General features: G+C 40.9%; 1 protein-coding gene across 1 annotated transcript in view; it reads right to left on the minus strand.

Annotated features, from left to right (window-relative positions):
• The window catches only part of RFX6 (regulatory factor X6), a 36,864-nt gene extending 20,942 nt beyond the window's left edge, over positions 1–15,922 (minus strand). The window contains exons 1-6 of the mRNA XM_014964498.1: positions 15,834–15,922; positions 15,451–15,607; positions 13,517–13,640; positions 11,916–11,977; positions 5,185–5,262; positions 2,076–2,103 (exon numbers count right to left, since the gene is read on the minus strand). Coding sequence (XP_014819984.1) covers positions 2,076–2,103; positions 5,185–5,262; positions 11,916–11,977; positions 13,517–13,640; positions 15,451–15,494 — 336 coding nt within the window. The 5' untranslated portion in view covers positions 15,495–15,607; positions 15,834–15,922. The remainder of the gene's footprint in view (positions 1–2,075; positions 2,104–5,184; positions 5,263–11,915; positions 11,978–13,516; positions 13,641–15,450; positions 15,608–15,833) is intronic.
• Positions 15,923–24,749: the final 8,827 nt, after the last annotated feature.

Consider the following 24,749-nt stretch of genomic DNA (forward strand, 5'->3'; position numbering starts at 1 on the left):
CACTGAGAATTACACCTTATGCAATCATTGTAAATCTTTCTGGAATACCTAATTGCATGTACTTTCCAGCAAATGAATAAGGATATATCACCTGTTCACTTTAGTGGAAAGTGTATTGCCAAATTTTCAGTTTGCCGAGTTTGTTAAAATTCAGTTTTGACCGTAAAAGCCTTTTTTTTCTTTTAAGACTTGGTTGAATAATTTCAGAAAACACAGAGCTAGACGATCAAAAACTCACACCAATGTGCCCTTTCTCACTTATTTCCATCACCTTCTCTATGATTCTTTTTCTGGGAGGACCAAGGTATCAAACTTTGGGGTGGAAACAAGACAGGTTTATGAGACTGTCAATTCCCAAAGAGGCTGGGGGTGCCACATCAGAGATGGAAGTAATGTGCATTCATTTACGCCAAGGGAACCAGAAATTTTCCATCCCCAAACTCTGAAATAATGAATGCTGTAGTAGTGCTTGTGAATATGCTGGGGATATCCCAAGGCATAGCACTATCATTTTTTTTTCTTTTTTTTAATAAGATAGCTGATTATCTAAACAGGGAAAACACTGATCTATCTGAACCTCACTAAAATATTTGACGTGGTGTCACCATGGGAAATTATTAGTTATGCTGGTGAGAATGGGGATTAGTACAAGAATGTAAAATGTTTAAGAAACTGACTCTAGCTGCAATGCTAACAAGTTGTGTTGACAGGGAAACTACTGGGCTAAAAAGGGATTGAAGTGAAGATTCTCAAAGATTAGGCTTGGGGCTGATCTCATTGAACATTTCATAGATTAAACTGGCTGACATGAGCTCGTGAAATCTTCAATAAAGACAACGACCAAGAGGTCATGTAGAAAGGCCTGGATGGCTTTGAGATAATGGCAATAAAGGGGATGAAAATCAATAGAGCAAAGCTATACCCTCAGTGACCAATAAGAATTTCTGCTATCAGCTAGGAGTTGCTTATCTAGAAATGAAGAAGGCAAAAGACGTGCTGTGTATCAGTTGATCACTGAGGGTATATTTAGTCTGGTGAATTAAATGGTGTCAGGGACCGTTCCTAGGCAATCCTGGAACAGTATTACTCAGACTGGCCCCTGGGAGTCTTTTGGCCCATGCCAGCTAGCAGTCTCCCAAACAATTCCTCGTCGTGCTTCACCAGCTGCTGCATGCTAGGCACTTCTCTCCGTGGCAATGGGGCTGAGATGTGCCTGGTACTTTGTAAGTTCAGGACTTTAACAACATGGATGCAGGCTATTCCATGGCAGTTGAACTCAGTGTCAAAGAACAATCCTGGGAACAATCCTTAACCCTTAATGTACAATCATCAATCATTTTCTAGGATACATACAACCAGAATGACAGTGACTACACCGTAGTATACAGTAGGGAAAATGTAGGTGACTTGTGTGGGAAAAAAACCAACTAATAAACCAAAAAACCCCACAGTTCTAGCATTTGTCAGAAAGGATATTTCCAATAGAAGCTGGAGACATGCCATTCACAAGACTGTATATTTTTTTTTCTAGAAAGATATTCAAATTGGAACAAGTACAGTGAAAGGCTGTAAGGCTGACCAGAAGTGACTAAAAGGCTGCTTTTTCCATCTAGCAAGCAAAGGCAGTGAAAAGATATATCACAGGGAAATGTCACAAACAGCAAAAAATTTAGAAAGACAATCCTGACCAGGAGATATAAAATTCAGTTTATTAAAAAAAATATCTTTTGGCTTCCAATCAGACAAATGAGAGCCTGAAAAACCTGTCCTGCAAAAGTAATGGATGCAAAAAATTAAACTAGAGCTTGATCCTTTGCTTAAGAGCATCTATTATGGACCTCTGTGGTCATTTGGAACTGGACTGGGATAGGAACCATAGAAGGTGCCTTACACTATCATTTTCTTTTGAATATTTAGAGGGGCAAATACTCAGCTTCATGAAAAAAGGTTGTGCAGTCTAATCTTTAATGAACAAAATATTGCTGTAATTTTCAAAGAAATTAATGTGAAGAAAACCTCAGGTCACATAATATTTGGATTATAACAGAAGTAAAAGAAAAGACTACAGCACTTACCTCATTCTTTAACTTGCTTCCAGAGAACCTTTGGAAAGAAACACATTTGATTATTTTTTCATAAGCAGAACATTTTTAGAGTTTGTATATGTACATATAAAATAGGTATATAAAATAGACCAAGTAGGAAAATTATCACATTTCTCCAGATGTAATTGAAATAAAAATCACGCTTTTTTTCTTAACTTCTTCCTTTGGTTTGCAAGTGCCTGAGGATATCAGGAAACCTACTGATGTCTTCTAAAACATGAATATTCAGATCACTGACCAAACAATAAAGTATAAATCCCAGTTTCAGTTTTTTCTCTGGATCTTTGCAACTTCATGAGTGTCAAAAGGACAGCATAGGTGCAAGTCCATAAGGTCTTTATGAGGAAATACGTAAAGTTTTTCATACAGCTGAGTAAATTCAGAGTAGAAAAAATATATCTAGAATTTACACTTCTCAGGAAAACGAAGAAATCATAGTGATTTCCCATTCTTTTTCATCACAGTATTATTTTGATGCAGGTGAAATGCTTTTCTGAGATCAAAGCTTCATTAACAGTCAAAAATGCGTTGCAATATAGTGCATGTCCTATTAAGAGTCCAATTGAGAGATGCCCAATGAAGTCACTGGACTATCAGGGAAATCTTCAGTGCAAAAATTAGAAAGCACACATTTTAAATTGTAAGTGCTAAACTAGAGAATGTGTAGTGATAGAGATCCTAATGGACCAGTATAATGATAAATGTAGTTTTATTATTCTTATTTCCTGTTCTGCTAGCTGCCAACTGATAAGATACTTGGGCAACAAAAAGTCTTATAATTATTAGTGGCAATATTGTGATTTCATGCTGCTGAGATGCTCTACTGGCGGGACAGAACACCAGAGGCTGAGTGGTTGTGGACTCCCTCCTGCCCTGGCCAGACAGAGGTGTCTGACAGCTCCCATCACATGATGATCCAGTACATGTTACCTGCAGAGTTCTCTTGGTTGTTGATAGATGGTTGTGAAAGAAGGCACCACTCAGTTGATTACATCGTGAAGCTAATTAGCTTCATAGCTGGATGTGTTTGTTATGGACTGTGGATTTCCACATGTGCAGCAAAATGTACAGGGAATGTACAGCAAAAACATGAGCCAGCATCCTCTAGCACTGCTCCTCCAGAGCCTTAATTGTCAGCTGAAGCTGCCCTTCACACAGTGCTGGGGGTCCTAACCATTGTTGGTGTTAGGTGGGCTCCCCTCACAGCAGTCTTGATATTTAAACGAACCGGGAGGTCAAATTTACAGTGGAATTTATAGATTCAGGCATCTGCAACCCTGCATTTAAGGACTATTTTATTCAGCTCAATTACCTAAATATTAATACATGATTGCCAGTAAGTTTGAAATAGTAATACAAACCTATATTTAGGCAACTAAACTGGGGCCCATTGCCTCTTCTCATTTTTGACAAGCTGCAAGCCTTGTGGTAAAGGCCTCCATATGCCTGTATTTGTGCAGGGGCATGGTCTGATCTGATACCAACACAATATTCCCTGCGTATTTCTGCCCCAAGTTTGATCCAGGGACCATTTCTATAGCTCACCTACCAGAATAGACATCAGACAAAGGACAGATTTTATGATGGATCATTATATGCATCTGGGAGATGCACTCTCAGTTTTGAATCCTGATTCTCCTGATTCTCCTTACTGCCTTGATTCTCCTTACCCAGAAGCTTGTTCTTAACCCCAGGCTACTGCGTTATTCTCTTCACATGGACAAATCCAAACACAGGGATGACCCAGTCTGTGCAAAATGAGCATTTGAGCTCCTGTTCTAAATCATCCAGGGACATAATTTGACTGCTGGACCCTGAAAATTCAACACCTCATACATGAGACCATAAGTCCCAACACAAAGAAAAGGTTCCTAACTAGTGAATCTCGTGAATCTAGTGAGTACTCCTGAAAATCTTAGGGAGTGTCTAGGCCATCTTTATGTGAATGTATACTGTTGGAAACGCAGCCATGGAGAATTTTGCAGAACCTCCACTTTCTTTGCATTCACTGCTGGTAAATTGTACAAGGACAAAGCTTTACATGAAAAGGGCACTGGCAGACATAAAGCTGGGGATTAAGAGTGATTATATTTCCTTAAATGAAAATAACTGCCTTTTAGTCAATTAAATGAGAAATTTGTTCAAGATAATTCAGTATTATGAAAGAACCTCAACTTGTGTACCAGCAACACCTCCACAGATCTAGATAAACACTGGACAAAGAAATGGTATGTTCCAGTCTATTATACCTTAAGTTCTGCAATGGAGAAATCCCTCCTTTTAAGCGTCATTAGCAACATTGTCCTTAATTTTTAGACTTGTCCTATTGTTTGGAAAAAGTCTCTTTGGATATAACCTAAATCTGCCAGTGGCTGAATTTTCTGTGTGTGATTATAAACTCATTTATTCCTTTCCTTTCTCAGAGTCCCCACTTACGCTGCTGTAGACAATGAAAGCCGTCATTCAAGCCATATGTGAACAGAGACATTTGTTTTACGAACTATTAATCTTTGGCAAACCAACAGGCAGCTATCGTAACGTATTGATCCTGCTAGCTGTCCCTTAAATAAATATAATTAGAGCTTCCTGGGTTAGGTTTAAACTGATATTAGCCAGTCAAAGGACCTGTAAATATTAATCTACGCTGACCCCTCCCTCCTGCCCGCAGGTGCCAGCTTCACACCATTCTCCAGACGTTTCATAATGGGAAGCTGTCCTGGGGAAAGAATTCAGAGGGTGACACACAAGCAAACAAAATGATACAAGTGTTCTGGAAATGGTGTTTTGCTCCCTTACACAAACTTGAACAAATCCTCTGCTGCTATAAGTTGATGCAGGTCCCTACTGATTGCGGTTGGACCACACTGGAAGGCACTAGCGAAAGATCTAGATCATCCTCTATAAAAATCGATGTCTTTAGGGAGCAAACTACTACTTAAACCTAGGAATACCAGAAATTGAGGTATGCAGCAATACTAGCTCTGGTATCAACAAAAATTAGCTTCCTACAAATGCCTTCCTAAGGGAAGGTTAAAGTTAGATCTTCACTGTCTAAGTCTCAGAAGTTATGTTTTTGTACCTGGTTAAGCCTTTTCCAGAATACACAGAGTGGTAGTATGCACTGCTTTCCTTAATGCCAATTCCATAATAGTGATACCTATTAAAAAAAAAAAAAGAGTGTTTAGGAGTGACATGTCACATAAAGCAAATTGTCAAATTGATTTTCAATGCTTTCTGAAAACTTTTCTTAACACTATCTACCAATTCCTTTCACTGACATGGAACAAAATCTGGTCTTATAAAAAACAGTATTGTCATGATTTGACCTAAAATTCAAGTCTATGATCTTTAAATTTAAAATATTTTCTTTTTTACAAGAATGTAGCTGGAACAGAAAAGCTCCTATAAATATGTTACATCTCTTTTCCCTAATGTGCGTTCTCTTCCACTTTACTTTGTTGAAAGGGTGCTGGGTTTGATCTATCAGCTTTATTTTATCAGGCTTAGCACTGTTATATTTAGACAGTCCCACAGAGCACTCTTCAGCCAAACATAACTCACCATTGTACCCTATAAATTAGTGTTCATCTTCCTATGACTAAAAATGCTAACATATCATTCAATCATTCTTCTCTCAGGTTGTAGGCTGACCGACTCAGCTGAATTATTTAGCTGCTTAAGCCATTCTCATATACTTTTGTCTCTCTTGCTGCTCTCCCAGAGATTTCTGCTCCCAATAGAGCTCGAAAAAGGAAACTTCCCCATCACTCAGCCTCTGCAGTGCTGAGCCAAATGCCTTAACCCAAGACACTAAAGAGGGTGGGTGGGTGCTAAGAAAACCGGCTATACAGTAGATACGTACTGCTTTCCACTGATTTTGCTACAAAAGAAGTGACCTTCAGGAGAAGGGCAGGAGAGCAAACTGGGGGCAGCTATTTCTTGCTGGTTATAGCAAAGTTTGCTTGAGTTCATCTATCAAAGGTGATAGGCTCTGTCTTATAAATTCCACTCAACAGACTTTAAACCTGATTGTGTTAAAACAAATTTGTCTAAGAATGTTATGGACAGTATAGTCAGGATCATTTGCTTTTTACTAAAGTTAGCTTGAAAACCCCATGGCAGCTGGTTTAACTGAACTGTTTCCTTCAAGTACATAGCACATAAACCAAGCCTAACACAGGGGTAAAATTTTGCAAAACATTGCATCAATTTCACCGAAATGTCTCAAAAGCTTGAAGAAATTCACTCAAAGCCGCCTGCAAATAGTTCCTACATCACATAAACAAAAGTTTTCAGCTCATCTCTGCTGTTTCAGGTGATGTCCATGAAAAAAAATCACAATCTTACTGTTTGTTCTTGTATGGGACCGTCACAGATAAGAACAAAACCCTCAAATGCTTTATATTTACAAAGCTGACCAAAAGCATTACATACAAATTATATTTAAGAAAATGTTCATTAGGATGATGTATTTGCTTAGCTTAAGTACTTCTGAAAATCTCAGCTGAAATAGTCATTCTGTTTCTGTTGTGTGCATTCAGGATTTTACAGTCAAGAAATGTGACAGAAAGTGGCTGCTGTTAAACATCAGAGGTTTTACTCTTTGTCTTACACTGGCAAGTCCACATAACACCACTAAATCACAGGGGTACCTGGCAACCCATAGGAAGGCCAGAAGTTTCTTACCTCTTTCTTTACTGTTGGTTTTCTTGCCTGGTAAGTGTGTTTTTCTGAGGGAAGGTGATGTGGTGAACTGAGCATTTTTAAATACCTGTTAATATTCAGAAGCTCAAACACAGGACTATCTGCTGATACCAGTTCCTTTTTATCCATTACAGTCAGAGTTGGCTGATCAAAGCAAGGTGACACCTCAAGGTAGTTTAGGATGCTAATGGGACCTTTCATTAAATGTCATAATGGTGGACAGTTGTCCTCTGTTTCACATACAACAGCGTGTCACCTATGTTATGAATTAAAATCCCAAAGGTTTTCAACCACTACTTTTGGTTTAAGTTTTGGTTTAGGTTTAGGAGCATTAAACAGGCAGACTTGGGCTGAAGATCTGGATCTGAAAACTCCTAATATCTGTCGAGTTCTGAAACAGATGCTGAAGGCATGAACATTTTTTCTTCTTTCATGAAAATCAAGTAATTTCAGGTGTGATACAAGATGTATTGATAACATACGCTTATGGATTTTTTGAAATACAGCATTTGACATTGCAAAGGTTGTGCATTGAACAGGATGCAAAACAGAATAGAGCTGTGACTGCTTCTTTAACAATGTTATCTGCACATTTGTCATTGGCCATGTAAGCAAGCAGTTGCCTACATCTCATTCCAACACCCTAAATCTCCCAGTTTCAATCACGTGCCATTTTTTAAATTATGAAAACAAAACTTCACACTTTCACCACAAATTTGGAATTTCCCTCCTGCTAAAGTTGGAGAGAGCTAGAGGCCAAGGAGGAGCATTAATTCTTTACAAAGTTAAGATTCAATATCTAGATTATTCAACATCCAATTCAATATTAACATATGTGGGCTAGAAATGGGAACTGTTGTATGATTTGGATTCCCATGTTTACAGTAGTAGGCAAAAATACTTGTCCCTGCTCTGGAATGCCCCAAGATATCAGGATTTACCATTGACACATTTTGTTATATAGAGAATAGACAATCTCAGTAACTATTTATTGTTATTTAGTGTGTCTTAAAGGCATGGCAGCTATCATTCTAACTTCATTCAGTGATTTGTGTAGTTTAATTTTTAATTCTAAAAAATACAGCTTTCCAGTAGTGATACAGAAGCAATTAAAAAAATTATAATCTGTACTTTTCAAGCTCTGTCTGGAATACTTCATAGAATAATAAAGATTTTTATTCTCTTACAAATCAAATTCATTAGCTAAACAGCTTATTTTGTACTCCCTGTTGAGAGTAATATATCCATCCCAGACATACCAATAACATCTTTAACCTACAACTTCAAGTACCCTCCTTCTGTCTCTTCATATGTATATTTCTATGTGTGTGTACAGTATATATGTATTTTACTGTTATATTTCTATTGTATAATTAATAAAAGGCAGCCAGTCATCATAAGGAACTAATTCTCCATTTTCTTACCAAACCTTTGAAAAACTGAACTGAACTGCTTTCCTCTTTTAATTTCAGTGGTTTGTTGTAACATATGTTCCTGTGCAACTAGTAGCCCTGATTTTAGCATACAGTGACACAAATGATAGCTGATAAGGAAATGATAGGCTTAAGCTGTTCAGGGACTTGCAATAACTTGTTATCACGGGGCCAGCTGCCATATCAGTTTTATTAACCCACTAAATCACTCCTAATAAATAAGATAATAGTTTTCAGACATGATGGATAAAAGCTAAGATTCATCATTGATCAAAGTCTACAAAGAAATTAAATTGTAACTTGAGCTCAAACAGTCCTTCCCGTGTATGGGCTGAGCAGTATGTACATTTTCCTGACTAGCTGCTCCAGGAACTTAGGTACTGTGAAGATTATAACTAAATTCTAGCAGTGACCACAGTATGTTCAACATTAGCTATGTAAAAAAAGTGCATTCAGAACCTGCTGCACAGACAACTGCTGCTTATGAAATACCAATTTTAGAGCAGCTGGCCATATTTATTGTGCTGGGTCGTCTCACTCAGCAGGGACATGGAAAACGTCCCCTACATTCAGCAATCCGGAGTGATTAGAATGGGCATGAGAGATGAATGAACTTTGGTAATAAAATTGTGTCCAATGTGTTGTACCTTCTTGGCCAGATATTTAAATGAGTGCTTTAGTATTTACACTTTTGTATAAATGGGTTATTGGATGCAAGCACACAGAGAGACACTCTGAGTATCAAAGTTCTGGGATTTCTTAGACCCTTTTTTAAGTCTCTCCTTTGCCCAGAACTGGAGATGACAAATGTTGCTTGGAATGGGGAGGAACTAACATTTGTATATCTATCCCACACCTTAGAGCAGCAAATCTTTCTCAAATTCAGCTCATGCTCATGAAAATTCTATACCTTATTTCAGTATGGGAGAAAAACAATTTCTGCTACCTTGAAGATGATGGAGAAAGGAACTAATTTTCTTTGCTTCCTTCTGACCACAGCCAGACTGCTCTACGTTGCTGTGTATGCAGTGTGCAGTAAGGCACTTTATTCCTGGGGAGTTAGCTTTTCTTTACAATGTATGAACAATGACTGCATTGGAGAGGAATTGTCTTTTTTCTTCCATGTTTTGCAGCATCTGGCTGAGTAGAATCCTGGACAATGAACAGAGCTCCTAGACACTACTGCCAGATGAAACAGCACTGTCAGGAATAGTTCGTACCGTTACTGCTCCTACTAACTTGATATGGAAATAATGATAGCAATAGCAACAACAGAAATAAAACAATATAACTACACTATCACGCTTCAAAAAATAGGATTTAATTGCTAGTAAGAACTGTCTCTTACTAGCCCCAGTAACAGTTTTGTTCAACATAGAAACAGCTTACAATATTTAGAGTCCTTGCTGACATAAAAACAGAGGGTAACTAGTCATTTACCAAAACTGATGAACAGTCCATTAATTTGCTTATTAATTTAATGGACATACTTCTGTAAATGAAATTTGTATGACTAACAGCTACTTGGTGAAAGCAGAAATGAATTTACTACTTGGTGAGTCTGTGGTTTTGAGAGGAATATGGTCCACAGCATCAGAGACAGACAAGTAATCAAAAGTTATTATTTAAACTGCCACTTCTCTGTGACTACTTGCTGATGTATTCGGTCTCTGAACTGGAGATACTGTCACTTGTGCCTTTTGTGAGGTTCTTTTTTGCACAGCAAGAACAATGTAAATGTATCTTAGTGGAAATGAGAATTGCAGAGGAAAAGTCTCCGAGGAAAACTCTGATGAAAAAAAATAAGGAGAAACAAATGACAGATGTTCAAACAAAACCTGCTGATGCCTTATCCCTTGGAGGAAATTGTTCAAGAACAGTTAATCCATATGAAAATATGGCACATAATACCACCAAGGTCAGTAGGGATATGGGATCTGCCAAAGAAATGTTGGGCATGAGGTATTTCTGTGATAATACTGTTAAATGTCTTAGAAAAAAGGGGACTATAGTGACATATATTTGAATACAATACGTTTTGTAGCTAGATTATCATGTCAAAAATTAGTTTTGAAACATACTTCTTTGCTTAATAAACATTGACTTACTGTGCTTTAAATTGTGCACACACATGATATGTTTTAGAATTTTGGATCTTGATTGGAAGTTATTTATCAATTCATTAAGAGCATTTGGGAGAGTTTTCCCTTTGTATTATCTCATCTCATTCATTGTAACTCAAAGTGCTTCTCCAAATACGTTGGGTTATGAACCTAATGCTTAACCAAGGGATTGATGAATTAGTAGGTTGTCAAATATGCCTGCACAGACTGTGAATATCAGATCTCCTAAACTCTTAAATACAGCAAATGTCCATTTGCAAAGCTGACTAATTCTATGTCATTTTATGCCTGTAACTATAGCTGAACTTCGTCACAGCAGACAATATATGAAATCACTCTTTTCCCCTATAAATTACCTTTCTAACAGTAACTCTCCTCAAAATGCCTCTACACAACATCTATAGGTCATCTACAAAAAGAGAAATGAAGTTCAGTTCCAGTTTTACTCCCTACAATACAGATTGTGTACTCTCTCCTGAAAAAACATCGATGGATTACAAATTTGTAAGACCGTGACAGAAACTATGTAAGAACTGTCCTCTTTAAAAAAAGAAAAATATTCTATGCGGGTTTTATTTCACAGAATCATAGAATAACAGAATGGTAGGAGTTGGAAGGGACCTCTAGACATCATCTAGTCCAACCCCCTGGCTAAAGCAGGGGAAGATATTTCCCTTGGATTTTTTTTTGTTAATGATTATTTAAAATAAATAGTCAAGAAATAAAATACACCACACAGAATTTCATTTTCTTAAGAAGGAGCATTCCCCTGTTAAAAAACAAAATCAGATTGGGGACAATGCACCAGTGCTTCCACAGCAGTCTTAATATCAGGACACAGGAGGGAGGGTGGATGTAGGGGAATACGTTGTTACCACAGTCCACCACAGTTTTACAATAAACGGCCAAATAATGCCAGAACCAGAATTACTAATAATTTCACTGCAGGTGATATAAAATTATCTGTGATCTATTCTCACAGCTAATATTCCACAGATCAAATATAAAAATTAATTGGATACATTATTTATGAAATTACTGCACTGTAGGTTGTGTATTTTTCAGAGTATTTATAAATTACCCACAAGAAAGAGCAGACATATACCTTCTTCTCAATTTAAGACAATGCTTTTTTCTAGTGTCGTTAATTGATATTCTTACATAGAGAAAAAAATGAAAGTTGTTAGATTTGCAAAGGCAAATAAAATCACCGTTAAATTGCACATTATTTATAGAAAGATGAACATCCGAGATATATGTATTATATAATGTTTTTAATATACAACATTTTGACATGTATTTGTAACAAACACGTGATTTGGTAAAAATAATGACAAGTTTTAGAAGCTTAAACAGTTTAATTTTAAAAATTATGCCTGCAGCAATGTTTTCAAACTCAAACTCTGTATCAGCTTCATGACGTACATGAAAGTTATCACTTGCATCTTATCATCTGAACAACCCCCCCTGTCAATTAATAGATGTTATGGAAATACGTGTAATTCCTAGAATGTATTCTGCAAGTGGATACATAGACAATCGTGCCTTACTTTGAATGGCCCCTTGTTCCAAGCCGCCTTGTGGTGAGGAGAGGGAATTTCTGGCGAATGGTCTAAGGAGAAAATAACTGTATTAATGTCTAGCATCGGTATACTTTCTTAGCAATCTGTTAATGGAAAAAATGTAGTGTAAATACGTGGTCTAATGCAGGCTGTGAATCAATATTTATGACACTTATGTCACATCATAAACAATTAAGGCATATTTTATACTGCAGGGGTCCTCCTGTCGTCATCCATCCCACAGTGTACCTCCAGTCTTCCCACCCACAAACTCCTTCCCACCTGTTCTTCTTTTATGTTTTCACTTCTACAACATAAAACCTAGTTTTCTTCTCCAGAATCCTGTCCCATTCCGGTCCCTGAAGTACAACTACATCTTCTGCTTCAGAGATCTAAACAGCACCAGGGAAAGATCTGGCCTCGAGTTACTCTGTTTTCAAAGGCAAACAATGAAAAATAAATCAACTTTTTATTCGAAAAGTGGGTTCTGATGGTTAAAGCAAGCAAATATTTGCCTCATGGTAATTCTGTGTCCTCCACTCTCAAAGTGCTGGACAGTCTTAAACATATTTATGCTCACTGAAACCCTATGAAAGTTTCTGTTGGCTCTGTGCTACACATAAAGAATTCATGTTACGTGATTTAATCCAAGTGAAGCAAAACATTCTGTCACTGGACTCCTGAGACTGAGATTAGTGCCCTAAAAGCATCCTAATTTTCCTGTAAAAAATTATACTTAACTCAAAAGGTTTATTAAGTAAAACAGTAATTCAGTAATAGAGGTAGATCTAATAGATACACCTAATAGACAGATCACTGTCAAAACAATGTTTAAATAGAAACCCACTGTCTTCCTCATTTATACTGAAACTCTGTAATGAAAATTAGGCATACACTTTCTCAGTATATCCAACTGAAGATGAAAAAATTACTAAGTGAACATTTTATGAACTGGATTTTAAATCCATTATTATTATTTAATTAAATTGATGCATTTTGCTATGCATGAACGATGACTAGATCAGTAGTGTTTAAAGATGATCCTTGAAGCATTTTTGGTTTCCTGTTTCACTAACTACTCAGGATTTAATTTGGAGAGTTCACATCTCCCTTTCATTAAATGAGTTCAGGATTAATTGTAGAGAAGGGTATAAAAGAGGATGAATCAACAATTTTTCATTCAGGAGCTCTTTGTGTTATTAATTTTTATTCCCCTTCTTGTATTGCTTCTTGTGTCACATCTCACTTTACACTGCCTTTAGTATAATTAAAAGTGTCTTCCATGTCAGATCTGGTTTTGTGGAAAGAGTCCTATTAATGTCATCATCAAAAAGGAAAAAGAGAAGAAAAGCTCTTGAAGAGAATGCCTTTTTTGAATGAAATAACAATAAATCAAAGGGAATTTCAGTTTCATTCTCCTGAAGCTGATGTAATGAAATCCTTTCATATGGAGCAGTGCAGTTAGTCTGATTCCATGTACATTAGCAGTAGAAAACACGTGTATTTCAGAGGGATTTTGACACAGGTGCACTAAATCATGATTCTATCAGAGAATTACCTAACAAATCATGAAGGCATTTACTCTTTACCTTCCCAAAAGTTGCAGCACAGGCAGGTTCCAGCTTCTCTTTTCTGCAGAAGTCTAAATAATGTGCGTATAGGATGCATCTTGGTAAACAAACTCCTTCACAGACAATGTAGTTTTCTTCCAGCCTGTACAGAGAAAGTAGCTGCCAGAGTAAGAAGCAACACACCATATCTCCTGATTTTATTTTCCTTCTGGTTTTTGGTACTGCCCTCTTTTTTTTTTTTTAAAAAAAAAAAAAAAAAAAAAAAGTGATGCAGAGACTGTTTCACTGCCGCATTTTTATAATGAATTAAAAAAAGTTTGCTTGCACGTCGTATTTTTGCTTCTCGTGCTCACAAACCAAACAAAAAAAAAAAAAAAAAAAAAAAAAAATAAAAAAAAAAAAAAAAAAAAACAACACAAAAAAAAAATCAGAAGAATTCCATGAGAGCACACAGGTGAGTTTCTCCTGAAGAAGACGAACACTACAAGCTGACCCCACACCTGGTGCTTAGGTTAGTTGCAGAATATGGAACACCTGGGGCCAGGTCCCTTTCCTTAATGAGTCTTTTGCAATGTGTGGACTTTTTTGCTTTATGTAACTAACTAAATGATCATCACCTAAAAGCCAGCCTTGCTCTGAAAATAAGATCACTAACGAGACTATGAACGACTTTGGTTTAAGTCTGTCCTTTGAACACAGCTGGGGCTTGAACTTGCATCTTCTGTCCCACTGTATCTTTAAGACCTGGGCAAATGTCTCTTTTTTTCCTACTTTTGCTTTTTAATTTCTACACTGGATCTGAAACTGTTTCTTGACTGAACCACACTGAAAAGCAAAGAACAGGCTTTTTCTGAAGGGACTGCATTTCTATGCAGCTTCCCAATCATTTATAGAATACAAGTGTCTACTGATGGACATTAAAATAAAATTTTTAAAACAGAAGTAAAAAACTGGCTGTCTTCACTCGAGCTGAACTGGTAACAGCTGAGTTGTTTCAGTTGTCCAGTTTCTTTTCTTTATCAATTTACATTATTTGCCATTCCTGGGATGATTTGCAATAAATTTATTTCTCAAATTACACAAATCTGTAAGAAAATAACGTTTAGTAAACGCTGCATACTGAATAATTTTGCACTGACTCACCAGACTCAAATCCTTACAATTTATGCTGAGAAGCCAGATGTAAACTAGACTAAGAAACTGGGTGATTTGGCTCACTCTCATTTTGCAATTGGAAGGAAAAAAAAATATCTAGATTTACAGTCTGCATTTGGTAACTAAGTTACCATTTAATTCAACAGCAGCCCTCCCTAATTTCAGGTGTGCTTTAGTAGAAGCATTTATCAATTAATGACTGCAGAATTTGACCGCTTATTTGGGTAATTTTTTCCCCAAATAGAATGAGGTAGAGTTAGGGCTTCCGTGGATGGATACAATGTAAAAAACACATAGCAAATCAGTGAAAACCTTTTAAAGCTTTAAAGGATAATTAAACCAGGATAATTAACACAAACGTATTTCTTAAGCAATGTTTCATTTCCATGGGTTTTTTTCGATACATTTCATCCATAGCCACGTACTGTGAGAATCTGGCAGAGATTTCTGTTCACTAATAAGCTTCTGCGAATTAAAAAGAAATAATCAGGCATTCAGAGGTGGGTGTCCTCATTTATAGACGAGACCTACCCAGAAAAATAAAATTTAAAAAAAAACCAAAATAGCCAAAAAAAAACCAAAACAAGGAGAATGTAACCAAACATCCCACAGCCCCACAGCTGACAGCTATTTCTCAAAGAGCGGCGGGATGTAACCCTCCTTTTGCCGGCTCAGCTTTTAAAGAACCGTCCCTCCGGGCCCGAGGGACCTGCCGGCCGGGCAGCAGCACCGCGGGGGGGGGGAAGACGCGGGGTGACCCCGGTGAGCGGCCCCGGGGACCGGAGCCGGAGCCCTACCATTGCAAGGTGAGCTGCGTCTGCTTCTTCTTGTCCTTCATCATCTGCGTGATGCTCCTCTTGGCAGACGGGCTCCGCTCGGCGGCTTTCAGTGCGCCGTCCCCAGGGTCCGCATCCTCTTCTTCCGAGGAGAGGGCTTGGCTGCTGAAGCGCGTTTCTGGGGGCCGGGAGGGAGGGGACAAGGGGAGAAGCCCGAGGGCATCGTTATGGGCCGGGCAGCGCCCGCCACCTCCTCCCCGACGCCGCCGCGGCCCCGCAGGAGCCCGTTTAACCGCCCGAGGGGACCGGCCCCGCCGCACCCGCCCGGCCTCGCGTCCCCGCCGGACCCCGGGCAGCAGCCACAAGGGGGGACGAGGTGGGGCGGCCGGCACCCCGCCGCTTACCTGACTTGATGCCGCAGGGCAGCGCCGGCTCCGGGACCCCTCTTTGGGCGCCCGTCGGGGGGCACAGCCCCTCCTGGGCGAAGGGCAGCAAGGCTCGGCCCGCCAAGCCGGCGTAGCTCTCCTCCTGCGCGGCGGAGGGCACGGCCTGCGCCGCCGGCAGGTGCAGGAAGGCGTCCTCTTGCTCGGGTCCCTTGGCCATGCTCCTCACCGGCGCCTGCTCTGCCCCGCCGCCGCGCAGACGGCGCCCATGGGCGGCGGGACGGGACGGGGGTGGCGGCGGGGGCCTTAGGGTGCGGGGGGCGCCGGCTGGGGCATGGGCAGCGCCGGGCCTTCGAGAGGGGCTCCGGCTGCTCGGCAGGAGAGGGTGTCAGGCGGCGCCGGCAGGGCGAGGGGGAGAAGAGGCGGTGCGGGGGCGGCGGGGGCCGGGTGTGCCCTACGGCGCCCTGCCGGGAGGCGGCATGGCTCCCCGCCGGGCAGAGGCGGCCGGTCCCCGCGGGCGCCACTCCCCTCCTCGGGGCAGCTCCCCCGCGCCCCCCGAGGGGGCTCCGCCTCAGATGGGGTCCCGGAGGTGTCCCCTGTCCCTGCCTCCCGCCTCCCCGCCCGCCGCCGGGGCTCAGGCAGGGCCGTCGAGCCCGGTCGGGAGGGGACGAGGCACGGCCTGGAGGCCCCGGGGGGTTGCGGGGAGCCGGCCCGGAGCGGATCTGCCGGGGACTTAATGATTAACTCCCGCCGGCGGTGGCTGTCCCTGGTGTCGGGGAGCAGCTCTCCTCAGCCCTTCGCGGCAGAGGGTGGCCGCGGGGGGGTCCCCGCAGCCCCGACGGGTGCGGGAGAGGGGGGGTGGCCGTCGGGGGCTCCGCTCCTCGCAGCGGCCCCAGGGCCGAGGGGGCACTGCCCTGTTGCTGCCAGTGTTTTGTTGTTCCCTGGTGTAATTTTCTGGGCGCTGTTGGAGCAAAACATCTTGATTTTGATCATGGCTTCAAGCTGGAGGGGAGCAGATTTAGACTGGAGATTAGGAGAGGGTTCTTCACTGTGAGGGTGGTGGAGCACTGGAACAGGTTGCCCAGGGAGGTGGTTGAGGCCCCTTCCCTGGAGATATTCAAGGTGAGGCTCAATGAGGCCCTGGGCAACCTGGTCTAGTTGGGGGTGTCCCTGCCGACTGCGGGGAGGTCGGACTAGATGACCCTTGGAGGTCCCTTCCGGCCTGGGCAGTTCTATGATTCTGTGATTCTATGATTTTCGTACAAATAAATAGCACTGTTCTGGCAGACGTGTATTGGCTTAGCTCCATTTCAGCACTCTGACTGAGAGAGATGGTGGGGGACAGGCACGGACAGGTGGTCCTTGCTTTTTCTAGAGAGCAAAGCTGTCAGTAGGATGGAAAATTAGCCTGATCACTGCAACATCCACTGTTTTAACACACCCTCGTTAAAGCAAAATCTTGGGAGTCATGCTTCTGCCAGATGAGGGCTGGGAAATCATAGTATGGCCAGTGGTGGCAAGCAGCCTTGAAATGTTCTATCAGGTGAAAGTTTAAGGCCACCTTCTAGCCATCAGGTAGTGCTGGACTGTCACAGACACAAAGCTTGTGAAGAGTGTTCTTCCTTCTACTCTCTTCCAATCTTGTGTTGTACCTCAGGTCGTGGATCCCAGCAGTAGCACAGAGCAGCAGAGTATTACCCCTTCCACTCCTGCACAGATACGTTATCAGACGTGACCAGACATTATCAGACAGATGCATTATCAGCTATATCGCATCTGTATTTAACAAAACCCCAGGTGTGCCTGTATCTGCCAAAGGCCCAAAACCAAGTCATAAGTATGAACAACGGACTTGAGAAATGGGATGAACCCGTGAGAGTCTGAGAGTCAAAAATGGCATTTAGCCCAAACTTTCTGCTGCTTCTACTTACACCTCTTCCCTTAACTGTGTAAAATACGTTTCCTTCCTTACTGGTTACTCTATTCAAACATTTCTTCACTGTTCCCATGTCCATTTCTTACTTCATATGTGATGCTATACATGACTTTTTCCTATTGCCTATGTTCATACATTGTCAGTGCATCAGGTTTTAGCATAACTCTGAGACAGTTCAGCTTCTGGTTTCAATGGCTTTGTTTTGAGGTTACGGTAAAATCACATTCAACCCTCTGACTTCTCTGTGACTTCTGGCTGACCCAAGTACTTCAGAATTTGGCCCCCAAGGATCAGGATTTCTATGGTATAATAAAACCTCCCAGCTAGTAGTCATTGTGTTTAATCTTTTGTGAGCAAAATTCAATGTGCCATCGTCTTTTTGGTAATATGGAGCTACATGTAGTTGTTTGTTGCGTAAGAGCAGGTTTCTCCTTTGCTATGATGTCAGAATATCCTGAGTGATGCTAATGAATTCTATCCATCTCCAGCACGGAGATTTATTAAGAGAGGGGTCCAGCCCAGGGACCAGCTAATTTCCACCCTGGGGCAACAACCATTTGTAGTCCCTTCCTGTTCTTTCTAAGGGCCAGGCACTGATTTAATTAATTTACCTAAAACTGATGATCATTTTTAGAAATTTTTCAGTAAGCAGAAGTTCTCCTATCTCCTATCAATATTGCTCATTACTCAGTGAAATCTAAATTGTGAAGTAGGACTGTTAAGATGTGTATCCAGATATGTTTATTACTTTCCTATTCAAAAATTGCACTATGTAATTTCAATCGTGGTATTTGAAGCATGGGATACCTTTGTTTCAGAGCTAGTTTTCTGAGTCTCATCTGCTCACCTCAGCCTCCCTTTATAGTCAGTGGAGAAGAAAAGGTATCTCCCAGGGATAATTCGTGCCAGGCACATGGCCCACTAAAACTAATCACCCTCTTGCAAATCTGTTTCTTTTCCATGTCTGCACTGAGAGCCTATGAAGTTTTGCTGAGTTTTAGGTGAATTCTGTAATGGTGTAATCTCACCAAAATTCAACAGATTCTGCTATACATCCTGGAGCATTCTCGGATACATGTGCTCTGCAGCACAGTAGAATTATTGTTCATAATTTACATGTGAAATACCTTTTATTCCAGGACTCGGGTATTGCACCGTGTCATCTTGCTGCAATGTTTCTCTTTCTTCTTGCCAACACAGCACATTGAAACAAAATGTTTTCACCTTTACTTGTATCAGTGTGACTTCCCAGTAACAACAATTTACTTGAGGGATTCTGTGTGTCCAACTGAAAAAGGTCTGGAAGATAAATGCAGCAATAGAAACACAATTTGTTATTGATCTGTTCCTGTGTGACTTCATGATGTTTACGTAAGTGTTGGAAACTGTTTCACCTCATATATTTGGTACACTTTAACACCTATTTCTTTCCAAATATGCTGGCAGTACAACAACAGTACATACCAGTATTCCACAAGGAAATAATAAATTTCCCATTATCATTAGTCTTTGTCATTCTCTTTGCCTTGACATAGTGTGAATCTAGCTCTTTCCAAAGCTCCATTTCTGATTTCCTGAGACCTATTACAAGGAACAGTTTTATGTACCAGCAGTTCAAGCAAGTCAACTTTCCTTTTTTTTTTTTTTTCCTTACCACATTTCAGTGTTTACTTTTAGAGTATTTTGCTCTTGAAAAAAAAAAAAAAAAAAATCAGTGCATTAAGCTAAGAGCCCCTATGCATTTAGCCCTGTCACTGCCAATGTGTTTTGAAAGGATATAATCAGGAATAAGCTTTTCGGTCACACAAATTTCTTTAAAGAAATATGTCTGTGAATTAAAGGGTCAAAGCATTGAAGCCTTATCCTCCATAATCTTGGGCTTATTGTTTCCAGTCGTTATCCAGTCATTCTTCCTGATAACTAACACCTTTAGTTTGTCACTCACTACAAGGAAAAATTCTTTGCCTTTGCATGTTTATTGCAGGTTTTTTCCTGAGCTCTTTCCAAGATGCTTGTGTCTCAGAAACTTTTTTCTAAATAATTTATCTACAGACTTTCTTTAATTCTAGTGGCTTGAGCCACTGGCTGTGTGAGTGCAATGAAACAAAGCCTTAAAGAAAATAAAGGGGAAGAGGAAGGCCCTCAAAGTTTTAGGAAATCTCCATTAGATCTCTCTTCTTCCACAGTGGAGGGTACTTGTATCATCCCTTGCTGCCACACAGTGCTGTGGCTTCTCTGACGCTTGAAGAAAGAAGGAGGTGGGGTGAGATGCAAGGTGAGGTGACCATCAGGCAGGCAAAGGGCCATCCTTCACTATGGGGCCAGGGACTTCTGCTCTCAGTGGAGAAGGGAAGGAGCATCCTTCACTCCCCAGCAGCTTTAGTAGGGGAGTGCAGCCTGCGCTGATGCCTTCTGTCCTCAGCAAGCTCTGTGAGCCCCAACTGCTAGTCCTGGTGCTGTAAAATCACATAAATAGGATTGAACACGATCTGTGCAGCCAAAAGAGTGAGCAGATAAAACTATGGAACTGCCATCAGCATATGCTGCTCAGGGGACAGCCATGCAGGTCTGTGCTGTGCATGTTTATGTGTATGTATGTGTCTCTACAAAAACATACTACAAGAAAGCAAACTAATTGCCCAAAAGATGCTGTCAATCCCATGCCTGGCTACCCCCATCTTCTTTTTATAAGTTCCTATTGTGGCTTATTAACAATTTCACAATCTATATTATATGACCCAGAGAACTTCTGGTATCTTATTTCATAGTGCTTAAAATCTTCTCCCAACCTAGTGCTGAAAAGTTCCACAAACTTTGGCCTGCCAGTAACCATATAAGCAGTGTTGGACCTGCAAAAGCAGAGGCTTGTCATACAAGTTAGCTCAGTACAGAAGCTTAGAGTTCTCTTTATAAGGAATAAATGCTGGCATCCAGTAGATGGTGATGTTTAATAATGTATTTCCTGCTCTGTCTCCAGCTGATATAGCCAGACATGTCTATTTGTCTTTCTCCATTTGGGTATTTTGCTTATTTCCTGTTCTTACAGTCTTTAAATGAAAAACCATTCTGTTCTGTATAGAAGTGGATGCTTCTGCTTTTCCCCCCAAAGATCAGTCTTCAAAATAAATAAACCATTATTATATATTTGTGTTACACTAACCCTTTTGCAGTTCATGTGTCTCCATCTTCTACAGCCACAGGGAGACTCTACACTCTGTAGGCAGCCGAGGTAAATTGCAGGTGGAGACTTAATAGTCTGACCTTATGTAGCTACATGGAAGTAAAAATTCCCTATGCTCACCTCTCTCTTGAGTTGATGTTAGACAGTTATATCAAGTTGCTTATCTTGATTTTTAAATGCCATTTTTCCGTATGTATTCTTTTTTCCTTTGCCAAATTGGGAGAAAATGTTTGTATTCATATAAGTATGTGCTCCTACAAGCTTGCAGACTGAACAGCCACTTCACTATTCATGTATTTGCACTGTGCTTTGGTGGGCAGCATCCATGTAAAGAAAAGTAAGGAGGCCGGCTGGGTTTTTCACTGGGCTGCTCTACAAACATCTCCAGTTTCCCTGTGAATGATCCAAGAACAGAACTGAGGTTAGAGAATATGTTCACCCCTGAAGAAGTGGTTTTGAGAGTTTCTGCAGATACTCCAACCAGCATTATTAACAACACTTGTTCCTGTATACCTAGCCTGTCTGCAAATAGTTGCTAAATAGGTGTTAACAGAAGCAAACCACTAAAGTCAAAGTCTCTTTGTGTAAAGAGTCCTAAAGAGTCTACCACCAGTTGGGTACAACTCCCTGAAGTGCTGCGCTCACAGCTCACCATCACTGAAAACAGGTTGTTTTCCCCTTCTGTGTCTCTCTGTCCACCCTATTGCTGGCCACACACTCCCACTGCTAACCTTGTGCCAGCTTCAGCACTTGTCAGACACTTCTGTCTCACTTTGATTCACTGAAATAACAGAAAACAAGACCAGGGAAAAGCAAAGAAGAGCTTTCCGACATTGCAATGAGTTAAATCAGGGAGAATGATGAGAGCCAGAATATGAGTGGGATGGTGTAGCTGGGACTGAGGGAAAGGGAAAGAGGTTGGGGTAGGAGAGAGGAGGGAGAGGGTGTGTGAGAACGGAGGAGAGCAAGATTTTCTCACTTCTGCAGCAATAAGATCTGCTGAACTGCTGTGGAATCACAGACCTATTCATAGTTGTCATGGGTGATGTGCATCTGGCAAAAGGTGCTGTTTAGATTTATGCAGCTTTCTTTGAACAAGTGACCTCACACAGTTACGATGCAAATTTGTAGTTCTGTAATGTATTACTACCTCTTCCTTTTTTCTTTTTTTTTTTTCTTTTTTTTTTTTTTTTTTGGTCCCAGGCTTGACTTTTCATCTTTTATGGAATATTACCAATCATAGAATTGTAGAATACCAAGTTAGAATGTTGGAAGGGACCTCAAGGACCATCTGGCCCAACCTTTCTTGGCAAGAGCATGGTCTAGACAAGCACCCTGTCCAGCTGAATCTTAAAAGTGTCCAGTGTTGGGGAATCCACCACTTCCCTGGGGAGATTATTCCAAAAGGCTGATTGTTCTCATTGTGAAAAATTTTCCTCTTGTGTACAATTGGAATCTCTCCAGGAGTAACTTGTACCCATTACCCTTTATTTTTTCCATGTGACTCCCTGTAAAAAGGGAGTGTCCATCTTTTTTGTAGCCACCATTGAAATAGTGCAACATGGTGATAAGGTCTCCCCTAAGCCTTCTTTTCTCAAGGCTGAATAAAACCCAATTCTCTCAGCCTTTCCTCATATGGCAGGCTTCCCAGTCCTTTGATCATCTTTGTGGCCCTTCTCTGGATCTTCTCCAGCCTGTCCACATCTTTTTTGTACAGCAGGGATCAAAACTGAACACAGTATTCCAGTTGTAGCCTGACAAGTGCTGAGTAGAGTAGGATAATGCCTTCTTTACCTCTGCTGGTGGTGCCCTTATTGATGCAACCCAGCATCCTGTTGGCTTTCTTTGCTGCAGCAGCACACTGCTCACACACATTGAGCTTGCTGTCCAGTAGAATCCCCAGGTCCCTTTCCACAGAGCTGCTTCCCAGCTGGGTAGATCTCAGCCTGAGCTGCACTCCTGGATTGTTTGCCCTGGTAGAGGACCTTACACTTTTCTTTGTTGAACTCCATAAGGTTCTTGTTAGCCCACTCTTCCAGCCTGTCCAGGTCTTCCTGCAGGGTGGCTGTCTCTTCTGAAGTGTCCACTTTCCTACTCAGTTTGGAGTCACCAGCAAACTTCATCAGGGTACACTTGATCCCATCATCCAGATCATGTATGAAGGTATTAAACAGTGAGGTGTCCATCTTTTTTGTAGCCACCATTGAAATAGTGCAACATGGTGATAAGGTCTCCCCTAAGCCTTCTTTTCTCAAGGCTGAATAAAACCCAATTCTCTCAGCCTTTCCTCATATGGCAGGCTTCCCAGTCCTTTGATCATCTTTGTGGCCCTTCTCTGGATCTTCTCCAGCCTGTCCACATCTTTTTTGTACAGCAGGGATCAAAACTGAACACAGTATTCCAGTTGTAGCCTGACAAGTGCTGAGTAGAGTAGGATAATGCCTTCTTTACCTCTGCTGGTGGTGCCCTTATTGATGCAACCCAGCATCCTGTTGGCTTTCTTTGCTGCAGCAGCACACTGCTCACACACATTGAGCTTGCTGTCCAGTAGAATCCCCAGGTCCCTTTCCACAGAGCTGCTTCCCAGCTGGGTAGATCTCAGCCTGAGCTGCACTCCTGGATTGTTTGCCCTGGTAGAGGACCTTACACTTTTCTTTGTTGAACTCCATAAGGTTCTTGTTAGCCCACTCTTCCAGCCTGTCCAGGTCTTCCTGCAGGGTGGCTGTCTCTTCTGAAGTGTCCACTTTCCTACTCAGTTTGGAGTCACCAGCAAACTTCATCAGGGTACACTTGATCCCATCATCCAGATCATGTATGAAGGTATTAAACAGTGAGGTGTCTAAGAGTGTTTAATATCTTCATATGTGATCTGTTTCTTGAGACTGATTAGACACAAGACTGTGGCTAATCTCTCTGTAGGCATTAGTCTACAGAAATCCTCAAGGACAGACAATGCCTTCACTTGGAAGTTCCCAGGCCCTTGTTTAACCTGAAAACAAGACCACTGCTTACCATTTTTCATATTTTGTAGTGTATGCTCTGTATTGACATGCAGGGGTGAGGCTTTGCATCTCAGTTTCCTGGACAGAGAGGGTTTCATTCACTAAGTAGTCTCTGAGTTATAATTATTCCAGCAAATGTTTTCTAAGGTTAGGAACCAAGTGTTCACAGTCTTCTGCCCCTCATTGTCATGGACACAATGGTGCTTGCCAGAAATGGATATATTACAGCCCGTTTTAAATTCTTGGCTAGAAGAAAAAAAAAAGGTGTTTTTTTGCATAATCTATTTGGACAATATTTTTAAAGGTTTTTTTATATGTATTATACTTAATGACAGACAATGTCAGAACAATTCAGTGCCTGATCCAGAGGCAATAGTATTCTTCCCACTGACTTCAATAAGCTCTTGATTAGGTAATTATTTGCTAAGTAAACAATAGATAAAAGTTCAGTTTGTCGCATGTACACAATCACAAAAGTATTGTGTTCTACATAAAACCACAGATTCTTGCTGTTAACAGATTCTGGCATCTCTTCAGGAGGAAAACGGACTGATACCAGGAAAACTCTGATACCTGTGTAAGAGAAGCAATGTTGCCTGTTGTCAAAGATCTTTTATCTTCAACCACAAAGTGGTCGTGTTGCTTTCAGAGCAGCTGAATGTAAATAGTGGCCAAAGACAAGATCCCTGGATACTTGGGATACGGATAGTAAATGAGCTGTGCCCTTGGGATGGCACAGTGTGAAGCCTTACATGCTACAGAGGACTGAGATGTGCATTGCTACAAGTTGCTTGGTGAGGGGATACTAGATATGGTCA

The sequence above is a fragment of the Calidris pugnax genome, unplaced genomic scaffold, assembly GCF_001431845.1.
Source record: "Calidris pugnax isolate Ruff unplaced genomic scaffold, ASM143184v1 scaffold219, whole genome shotgun sequence".
NCBI lineage: Eukaryota > Metazoa > Chordata > Aves > Charadriiformes > Scolopacidae > Calidris > Calidris pugnax.